Source organism: Passer montanus, unplaced genomic scaffold (assembly GCF_014805655.1).
Source record: "Passer montanus isolate IOZ18808 unplaced genomic scaffold, ASM1480565v1 scaffold5, whole genome shotgun sequence".
NCBI classification, from domain to species: domain Eukaryota; kingdom Metazoa; phylum Chordata; class Aves; order Passeriformes; family Passeridae; genus Passer; species Passer montanus.
Genome location: NW_024369929.1, coordinates 15,585,391 through 15,595,927, shown reverse-complemented (window position 1 = coordinate 15,595,927; position 10,537 = coordinate 15,585,391). Strand labels below are relative to the sequence as shown.

The window sequence follows — 10,537 nt, the reverse complement described above, 5'->3', positions numbered from 1 at the left end:
GCAGACTTTGCCAGCCCAAGTACCTGAACAGTAGTTGGTAACATGAAAAGGAATAAACAGATTTCCTCATACTGAATTCAACTGCAAGGTTTCGTACTTGAAATGTAAGTATTTTATTTATTTCTAGCTTGTTTTAGAATTACTGTATTCAAGCTAAACTACTGGCAGCTGCATTTTTAAGAACTCACATGCTCAATAGCACAGAGAAGCCATGTGGATTTGTAAGCTCCACATAGATACAGCTAAAGTTTTCTCTTGCTTCTTGCATTATTTGACAAGAAAATCTATGCTCTATGATAGGGTAGGTTAATAAAAAAAGTAATTTTGTAACTTTGACAATGTGTGTCACTGTTTTGTTTGAAATGCCCAAGTAAATAAACCACATGTAGCACTGAACAAAGAATAACCTGCAGGATTTCATCTTTCTGTTCACAAACAGGCCATGACTTTATCAGTGTGAGGCTGATCCTGGATATAGGTGAGGGGTTTTGTGGATGCCTGGTTCTCCTGCAGCTCCAGGGTTTGGCCGTGGCATGCTGCAGTCAGGGAATCTCTCCCCAGCTTGACAAGTGGAGAGTCAGCAATGGTTCTGGGAGAATCAGAGCAGCAGGTCTGGGCAAGGATGAATTAAGGAGTGGCACAAGACAGAGGGAAAGGAGGGCTGGGAATTTGTGTTTTAAGGATGATAGGAAACCAGATAATGCAGAGCAGTGCTGGGTGGAGATCGGGAGAAGATGGGCTTCCCTCCACACTCAGCAGCAGTGAGCATAAGGAGCTGGCAGGAAGCTGCTCTTAGCTGAAGGTACAGCTGGCCACAGAAGGGGTCAGTGATCCCTCTCCAAGTGCCCTATTAAATTGTCCTTTCAATCCCCCACCCTTCCTAGAGTAAAATCAAAGACCTCACAGCACAGAAGACATCTCATGTTTACAGGACAATGAACTTTTGGGGTGCAGACAAATCAGCAAGTCTCTGACACCAAAACTCCCACCAAGAGAGATCATAAAAAGGTGGGCAGTGCAATTGGCTGCAAACTGAAATTCAAACACATGCTCCAACACGGATTTCCCTCTCCTACCTAATCCCCTCCTATGGATATGAAGGCAGTTCTAGGCCTAAGCTGCCATACCCACTGCCCATCAAGGGCATTGGGAATCTTTCAGTAGTGTTCACCAAACTTGTTCTCAGGTCTGACACACGGCAGGCTGAATTGTGCCTTAACAGGTAAAAAACCCCTTTAATAATACACTTTTTAATGCAAATTGACAGTTGTCAAAGAAAAGCAGAAAAGGAAGAGCTGTGGAATACTCTGGCACATCCTCTTCATACCAATGAATTTAGACTCAGAGTGTTTTCTTTTGTGTCTAGTCTGCTGCAAGGGCTTGGCAGGAGCTGGAGCCAAGGCAGCCAGTGGGGAGCATTAGCTTGGACCTTCCCACAGAGCTCTTGGCTTGTGCAGAGAAATGTCTCTTCCCTCTGCTCCCCTCCTCCTCTGCAGACAGACAGCCAAATCCCAAACTTAGTTTCATCACTTTGAGAGTGAAGTAACACAAATGACTTCTACAGACAAACCCAGGAGATAAATGGATGAAAGCAGGCTCAGTATCTGATCCCTGTGCTGCATGTGGGCTTGCCAGTCAAACACAGCAGACTACAGAGCTCTTCCTTCTGGGGAGAAATGTGTGTTTAACAGCCCTGAAACAGTCACGGCCCTACAGCCTGGAACAGCCAGAAGCTCTCCAAGTTTCCCCAAACTGTCCCCCTCTGCAGCTTAGCACTGGCTTGGAGGAACAAACTAATCTGTGCACTCACTGAGTCCCTGAGCTCTCCCAGGAGGCTTCTGGCAGACTGTGCTGGACGCAAAGCAAGACAGAGGTTTCAAACACGGGTGCTTAAGCACTACCAACAGAAAACAGCCATGACATAACCACCACTCAGTGCTAACACTTCACCATTACTGATGAGCCACCATCCCAAATACATGAAGAAAAGTTTATATAGGAGCAAAGCTACAGCAGGGTCCTGGCATCTGCTACTCACACAAATTTTATGTTACAGTTCAATGTCAGTTCTGACCCCTCCAGCTTGTTTATGGTCGGTGTATGGCAGTGTCCTTTCTGCAGCCTGAGACCCAACACACACTCCCACAGATCAGAGAGCATCAGCTGCAGGAATGCAGGAAGGCTGGGACTCAGCTCCTCCCTTGGCCTTAGCCTTTGGACCACCAACCTCGAGGAACAGGCTGAAGAAGGAGACCTGGCTCCTAAACATCGGCAGGTTTGTGGCTAATGGCAAAGCATCTCCCATTAAGGTCACTTTGTTTCCAATCCACAGATAAATCCAGTGACCTATCCCTCCTGTTTTTGAAAGAAACTATTGCTTCCCAGAAGCTATCAGGACACCAGCAGATAGGATAAACAAAAGGAGAGATATTCTTGTCTGGCCTCAACCAGCAAATTATTGGGGGATTTTGCAAACAACTTTATAAAAAGGCTCAAGTACTTCTCTGATTAGTCACTTATACTTTTTATTTATTTGTAATGTATTCAGAAAACAGGAATGAAGAGGTTTCCTAGGAAGGAGGGGGAGTAGTAAGGTTGCGGAACATGAAACAGATGCATCTAATTGTGAGTCACCAGCACCCTAGGAAATATCACTCTCTCTACTAACATTTATTTGAAATCCATGATGAAATCATCCCTATCCAACACCAGAGCCCTTCTGGTGCCCAAATACGTTGCAGTTCTGCCAGTAATTTGGTCCCAGTGACGTTAAACTGAGCCATAGTGGACATTGGGTCTGTGAATACCTCTGTTGCTTTCCCTCTCTCCTCTGAGAGGAGGACAACTGTTTTTTTTCACTAAGATCCCGTTCCAATGGCCAGGGTAGCTGTACTCAACCTCATCAGTGGTACTGGGGATCAAATCACTGTGTCTGTGCTCCAGAGTCAACCCTGACATGCTATTCCACACTTCATCAGTGAATGCCCCATTTTTGTTTTGTCTGTTCTGCAAAAACAATCAGATTTTCATTACTTACTGAGTTAAATCCCTGCAGAGCCAGGTGAAAGCAAAGTTTCCAAAGAGACATTTTGGCTAACAGCTGCCTGGGGAACACCAATTCCATTTAAAACTTCTCTACCATGCCAAAAATAGCATGCCAAAGACTTTCTCCATAAAAAAATAAATTCATCTTACCTTCTTTTGCTCCATAAAATGAGTTGGGTAAAGTTGTGCATATTCAGAGCTAGGACATTACACAACTCAGAATGGTCTAATCTTTTATAACCTCTCACACAGAAAGCAAAAGAAGGCTTATAGCAAACTCTGCACAGATCAAAAGATTAAGTTACAAGTACATGGGATCCTGGCTGAAATATGGTTTAGACATTATTCACTATTAAACAACTAACTGAAGGCGTTCTGTACCAGATTTTCACCATCTTCTGTCCAGCTGTCCTTGGTTTTCACCCAAAAGGGATGCAGCGAGCTCCATCTACAGGGATTCTGGGCACATGCCACCTCGAGCTTCCCAAAAACACAGGCAAACTCTTCCTGTTGCTTTATGCTTTACTGAGAGCCAGATTATTGTCTGCCAGCAATAGGTCTCACACCAGACATGACCTAAAACTGAGGATGAGAGATACACAAAGGAGTTAAAAGAGTTTTCCTCATGTCACTGCTAGGAAGAAGCTATTGATTTAACAGTTTGGTTATCTAAAAGCCTTTAACCTGGACTATTTTGCCTGAACTTTTGTCACTGTATTCTTTCTGTGGGAGTCATGCTTCACTGTTCATTTTGCTCAGGTTATAATGAACAAGAGCTAATTTTCCAGTGCCTAAAGACCTGGAACAGCTGAAATGTTGGATCCTGAAACACTGGAATTGTTGAGTCCCAGTTAACTAAAACACTTAAGTCCAAAACTCTTTATCATTAGTGCTCAAGATTATCTCTAAATTGTGGTGGTAGGGTTTTGCCATACAGAGAGGTAGCAAGCCCCAGAAAACTCTCAAACCACCCACTACCCCCTACAAACCCACAGAAAACTCACTGACCCACCCACCGTTCTATTGGCATAAAGCAGTTACTAACATTTCCAGACTGATCTGAACAGAATAAAAACAAAGCAACTCCACAACTTGTACTTGCAAAAGGTAGCAGGGAGCAAAACACAAAAAGACAGAATTTTCTTGGAAGCAAACTTGCCAGATTCAGAATTTCTGCAGCACAAAGTGCACTGAGTCTGCGGTCAGGAACAACAGGAATTCTCTACAGGAGCCTGACTTCCACCTTGCTGTTGTTTCCAATTTTTGACTCTGATTCATAGGCTTGGATTTCTTGGAGGACCATGTGTTTTGGAAAACCTGTCAGAGGCAATTAATTGATGGTCTAATGGCAGTAGAAGAAAAATACTGCAGCAGCTGCTTTAACAGATGCTTCTTCAGAAACATTTTAATCCTTGTGATATGACACATTTTTCTAAATTTTTTGCTTTTACTTCAGTAGAACTCATAAAAAGCAAGAAAAAGTTAGCAAATATTAGAACAGCTCCTAAGATATGGCCAGTCTTTGCTGTGCTGTTATGCTTAGTGTTACATTACCTCTTTTAAGACAAGGAAGTGTAAAAATCACAAGTTTTGGGGTTCTTGACATGAAATATTCCTTGTATATGTCATTAAGCAAAGACAGATTGAGAAAAATCTTGGATTAGATTAACAACTCCTCATCAGGTAAAAACCTCTCCCATCAGAAAGTGAAACAGTAGAACACAAATTTTCTGGATGGAGGGCACAAAAATTTTAAATGGGATGTCTCAGGACATGAAAACACAAAGGAGAAGGAAGAAAATCATGATGGACAGGGAAAGATGCTCTTATGTTCCCACCTAAATTAGTCACTTCAATGCAGGGATACAAAGAGAATTTTAGGATCCACAAGAATATCAAACTAGACAGTCTAAGTGTCAGTAAGCATAAAAAAAGCTCACTGGATTTTAGTATTTCCAGATTAAAGTAATTGTCCAAAACTTATGCCTGAAGAAAATTACACCAAAGTCCTCAAAAAAACCCCTGAAAATGCAGTATAAAAATAAATTTATTTCTCAGCAGTGGGAACAGGGATTTATTCAATATCTACAGCACTCATGGAGATTCTCTCCCTTAATGGGGAAAGAGAAGAAGTATCTTCAGGAACCCACCATGAAAACAAGTAGATGACAATAAGATCAAACACTATGGGAAGAAATCCCTTAATTAAGTTAAATGTAATAGGTGGGCTTTGAAATATTTTATATTACTATTAACTTACAGACATTAAAAAATACATTTATTGCTTTATATCCTGTGCCAGTATTCCCCTCTCCTTCAGAGTCTTTTTTGCCGTGCTAAGTTTGAGTGTTTGAAATCTGCATTCCTGATGAACTGTTCTTGGATTCTGCTGGAACCAAGAGTGCATATATCCATTGTAGAAGTCAACTGCTGTAAGCTTCTTCTTTAAAACAACAGTTTTGATTCCAACCCAGCCTTCCTAAAAACAAAAACGAACAAAAAAAGGCAGTAAGCTCCTTCCATGTTTAAGCTATGTTCAGCTCCCATAGGCTGGCTTACAGAATACATTTTATTCAATGTTAACAGGCTAACAAGTCGAATTCTTCCTTGCAAATGTGCAAAGTCTGTTAATGGAAATTAAAAGTTTAAGGTATCAAAACATCTGGTGCATGCTGATCTAAACTAGTACAGAGACTAACAATGGACAATTAAGACAAAAGTTATACACCACATAAATACTAAAAACCTCATCTTTAGGGCAGTGAATATAAAATAAACAGGGAAAGCCTACCTTGCAGCGAGCTATCAATGCTTGGGACATTTTATGGAACACCACTGAACCAGGAACAACTTCACAGCCATTTTGTATTTGATCTAAAAGCAAAGAAAGATCATCCTGCATTTTTATGCCAAGAAGTACAGAAAAGGTTTGAACCACTTCTGTTCCTTTGAAGCATGATAACCATCTCGAGTCACTATTTTGCTGAAAAATATTTTATTGTATTCTGTGTTTTATTATAACCAAATGAACAGAAACAATCAGAACAGTCATTCTCTGGCACTACTCCATATCTGATCCATGAACACTCACTAAGCCCTGATCAGTCACACACCTTGGCCCACATGGTACTCAGATTCTTAAAGAAAATTGTTTAAAAATTTTAATAATTTAAGAGTAAATACCAGAAAAATCAGCGATATTATCCACTTCCACAAAATCCAGGAGTTTAATGGTAGTACCCTTCCAGAGTGTCTGCAAAGGAAACTGAAAACAGAAACAGATGACACATTCAGAATATTTTCACATTTCCAGGCTATTTTTTCCTTAGGCAAAAAACCTGTGATAATAACATTAAGGGAAAACTTAGCTGTATGTCTGGATAGGAGATTTTCCTTATCAGACTTAGTTTTCCTTACCCTTCCTCAACTCAAACCATTAGCTTATGCAGAAATTAGTTAAGCAATGAGCTACAACAGCTCTTCACTGTGGCTGTCTGCACTGTTTACTGCCATGCAGAGATGTCACTGTAACATTCCAAACCTCCTCTGAGGAAAATCTCAGAGCTAACAAAAAAATATAAATTTTTTTGGGATCAAGTCCATGAAAATTCTCCTGCACATTTATTCCACCTCTAATGACAAACTACCAGGATTTTAGAACACATGCAAGATTACAGAGGCTAAAATATCAAAATGGAGGTATAGTGATTAGTTAAAATATCTACACCAAACTCAGCCATGCTATAGGACAGAAAAGGGTTCCAAAAAATCCAGTCTCACCATACTTCCTATTGCACGATGCAGTTGAATTATTTGTGCAGCTGTTTGCTCTTCCCATTTTATACAACTCTTCGCTATAGAGATTTTAGGAGCTGTGGGGAAAAGAGAAATTAGAAGACTTCTTACTTTGCTTTGCATCTTTTAGCAAACAGCTGTACTACTTTATCCTATTTTAAACCTCAGTTTTTCCTGACCAATAGTGGGTCTATGATCCAGCCAAGGTACCTCAGAGAAAAACTGGAGAAAAGATTTTGTAAAAACCTCAATTTGGATTATTTTTTATTCTCAACTGTTCTCTTTATTTACCCACTGCACTGCAAACTTGTATCATGCTTGTAAGTACAGTTCTAACCCTTCTGTCTGCATTACAACAATGAAGAATAACAAACTCAGATCTTGTGACATCAATAGTGATTTTGATATTATACAAGTAACTGGGAAAAAAAATTAATGTACTAAGTGTGAAGAAATCTGAAGCATTTTTCTCCTGTATGACTTTTTTAAGCCAGAGAAGGCAGTAAAGAGAGCATATTGAGAAATTAATCCAAAAAAATACAACCCAGCATGGCAGGAAACTTTAATTTTCCTGCTGATAAAGGAAAAAATGAACAAGTCACATTAAAAACAATGTGTACCTACCAAACGTTACCCCGTCTTTTGGCTGCTCTTTTTTATTTTTTAAACTTTCAGGCAAGTTCTTCAAAACTGCTAACAGCTGCAAAATTAAATTTTGTACAGAGTATTAGTCAAGTTAAGTTTAATCAGTAACAAAGTAAAACGTAATTTTTCAACAGTGAAACTGTCCTGTGAGCTTTTAGAAAATTGGCTCAGTGTATTCAGAAAATGCATATCCTTGACACAGAGACAGTAAAGATATCCTTCCCACTGAATCACAACAAAAAAATGCAGTTATTTTTTATGGATGATCTCGTCTCTGATATTAGTCCCAGAAAAGAACAAAAGCTGACCATTAAAATAAAAAATCAGATATTCATTTAAAAGGAAGAACCTGCACTGTTTCCACAAACAGCATTTGGGTTTTCACTGAACAGAAACACAACAGCAACACACGGGATGGACACTGATGCCTGATCACAGACCACTGAGCTCTCCTCCTAGCAAGGCAAAGTGCTCACAAACACCAAGTTTCACACCATCCTCCTCCTGAACTCGGAGCCAGCTCAGAACAAGATTAGCAAAATTCTGCTTGCACAGAACTGCATGTTAAAAGCAAAGTACCAGTCAGAAGTGACACAGCTGGCAGGACTTTACCATGCTCGCACCCATCTCTGCCAGCATCCCTTCCAGCTCCTGTGCCGTACAGCGGGGAGGAACAGCGACCTCTTCTTGCTTAACAATTGGGCCTACATCAAACCTGCAAGGCAGAAAACACACAGCCTTACTGGGCAAGCTGAAGCTGAATTAGCAGTTCAAAAGTCTGCATTCAATGCATTAGCTCACTTACTGATTATCCTTTTTTATTCCCTCTAAAACTATTTTTCAAATGTCACTTCACGTTTTCAAATGTTTGGTTCACAAGACAACACAAGAGAGACAATACCAATCTTGGCACCAAGGTTCTCCTCAACAAGCTGAGATGATATGAATACAATTTACAGTTCAGAACATGAGATCCAGAAGAAACAATCTGATATATGTTTCTCAGAAGAAACAACTGAATACTCAAGTTTCACACTTTCCTGAAATCTATTATTAGGCAATCATCTAAGAAAGAAAAGGTAATCAGAATAATGTCTTTTCACAAGCCTTTTAAGCCAGAGCTTGGGCTGAAACTAAAACATATCATCTTCCTCATGCCTAGTCAGGCAATTTTTTGTCTTCTGTCCACATACAGGACGTTACAGGTGACTCTGAAGTTTGAAAAGCAGATCTTTTCTGTCCTGTCATACCAAGCCTATTGATAAAGCTGTGTGACTGCTCTCTGTCTGTTCCCTGCGATAATGCTAAGAATTAGAGAACAGGCCTGGAGTGCAAATTGCACTCTTATTAAAATACTGTAATTGTGGCAAATCTCATATAGTTAGATGAACATTTTAAAGTGTTTCAAACTTTAAAATTACCACATACATTTAAAAAAATGTGGTTATGTAGAATAGTTAAATGATGACTTCAGCAGTGATTATTTAAAGCCCTGAGAGGCAACAGCAACAGTGAGTCATCTGCAAAGGACACCAAACCTACCTTTTTGGTCTTATTTCCATAACTGTCACCCCAGTCACCTTATCACCATGAAGCACTGTGTGGACTATGGGTGCAGGACCACGCCATCGAGGGAGACAGCTGGGATGGACATTCAGCACGCCACTGGAATGAAATATTCACAAGTTAGGATAGGAATTGTACCTGAAACATACATAAATGGAGTGCAACACAGATTTCAGTGAAATGGCTATCTGCTCATACCTTCTCATGTGTTCCTGGCTTAAATATACACTTGAAGGAAAATTCACACTATATAAACTTCAGTTTCTCAGCGAACACAGAAAGAGATGTGAGGAATAAAGGCAAACATTCTGCTGGACATTTGTGTAATTTTACACCCATGTATCAAAGAACACTGAATTCCACCATGACAGAAATAAGGCTAAACATATGAACCTAGGGAAGCTGACCTCATCTACTGCAGGTCACACATGCTGCCCCAAAACGAGAGTGCAGCATTGCTAACAAAGCAATGTCCTGTCCACACACTTACTATGGGAACTGCAGAATGAGCTCCTCGCTTAGAAGACGTCCAAAAGATGCCACCACGCCCACATCAAACTGCTCCGCGGGTCCCGTGTGCGGCCACTCGTGCACGGGCAGCCGGAGCTCCGTGGCGCAGCTCCTGACGGGCAGGTCCCTGGGCAGGCGGGAGGGCAGGGTCACCACCTCCAGCCGGGACACGAGCGGGCGCTCGCTGGGCTCCCTGGGGTGGACAAGCTGTTGAAGGCGTCGTGCGGGCAGACTGAGGCGAGGGCTGGGCCGCCTCCACCCCTCGCTGTGTCCCTGTGCCAATTCCCTCAGTCGCTACGATCCCGGTCCCTGTCCCCCGCCCAGGCTCCTTCCCCCTCTCTTCTCTGCCATCCTCCCTGCCCAACCCACGGTCCCTCCCGCACGATCCACCTCATCCCTCAATAACCTCTGAGCCTCATCACCAGCCCTCATCTCCCATCCCTCGGTGCCCACCCTTCTCTCACCCTGCCGTGTCCCCTCAGGCTCCGCGCCCCTCGGGGTCCATCTCCTCCCTCAGGCTCCTCCCTCACGTCCCCGCCTCCCGCGTCCCCTCTGCCCCTCTCTCCCGGCCCCGTCTCCCCTCTGCCCCCTCTGCCCCGTGCCCGGGCGGTACCCGGCGGCGCGCAGGGCTCGCAGGGTGGTCACGGCGAAGCGGTCGGTGCCGAAGAACAGGACGCGCCACGGCGGCCCCGCCGCCCTCACGGCCTGGCGCGCGGCGCGCAGCACCCGGGCTCGCATGGCGGGGCCGCCGCCGCGCGCGGCGATGACGCACGGGAGCCGCCCGCGGCCGGGCCGCCCTCAGCGCTGAGGCGGCGCCGCCGTAGCCATAAAATGGTAGAATTATCGGCGACCTGAGTTGGAAGGGACCCAAAAGGATCATTGAGTCCAACCTATAGCCTGCGCAGGACACCACAATAATCCCATCCAGTGCCTCAGAGCGTTGTCCGAACGCTTCTTGAGCTCTGGCTTGGGGTCG

General features: G+C 43.0%; 1 protein-coding gene across 2 annotated transcripts; it reads right to left on the bottom strand.

Moving 5' to 3' along the window:
• Positions 1-2,505: 2,505 nt before the first annotated feature.
• Positions 2,506-10,331, bottom strand: MTFMT (mitochondrial methionyl-tRNA formyltransferase). Of its 2 annotated transcripts, none has more exons than XM_039723438.1 (10): positions 10,175-10,331; positions 9,542-9,754; positions 9,028-9,150; positions 8,098-8,200; positions 7,465-7,540; positions 6,826-6,917; positions 6,229-6,310; positions 5,837-5,919; positions 5,306-5,524; positions 2,506-3,627 (listed from the first exon to the last, which is right to left on the bottom strand). In XM_039723438.1, exons 1-9 carry the CDS (start codon positions 10,297-10,299, stop codon positions 5,324-5,326), a joined length of 1,098 nt encoding a protein of 365 aa, XP_039579372.1. In that variant the 5' UTR covers positions 10,300-10,331; the 3' UTR covers positions 2,506-3,627; positions 5,306-5,323. The 2 variants fall into 2 exon arrangements, with proteins under 2 accessions (XP_039579372.1, XP_039579371.1); XM_039723437.1 differs by lacking the exon at positions 2,506-3,627 and adding an exon at positions 4,312-4,362.
• Between the last annotated feature and the right edge of the window lie 206 nt (positions 10,332-10,537).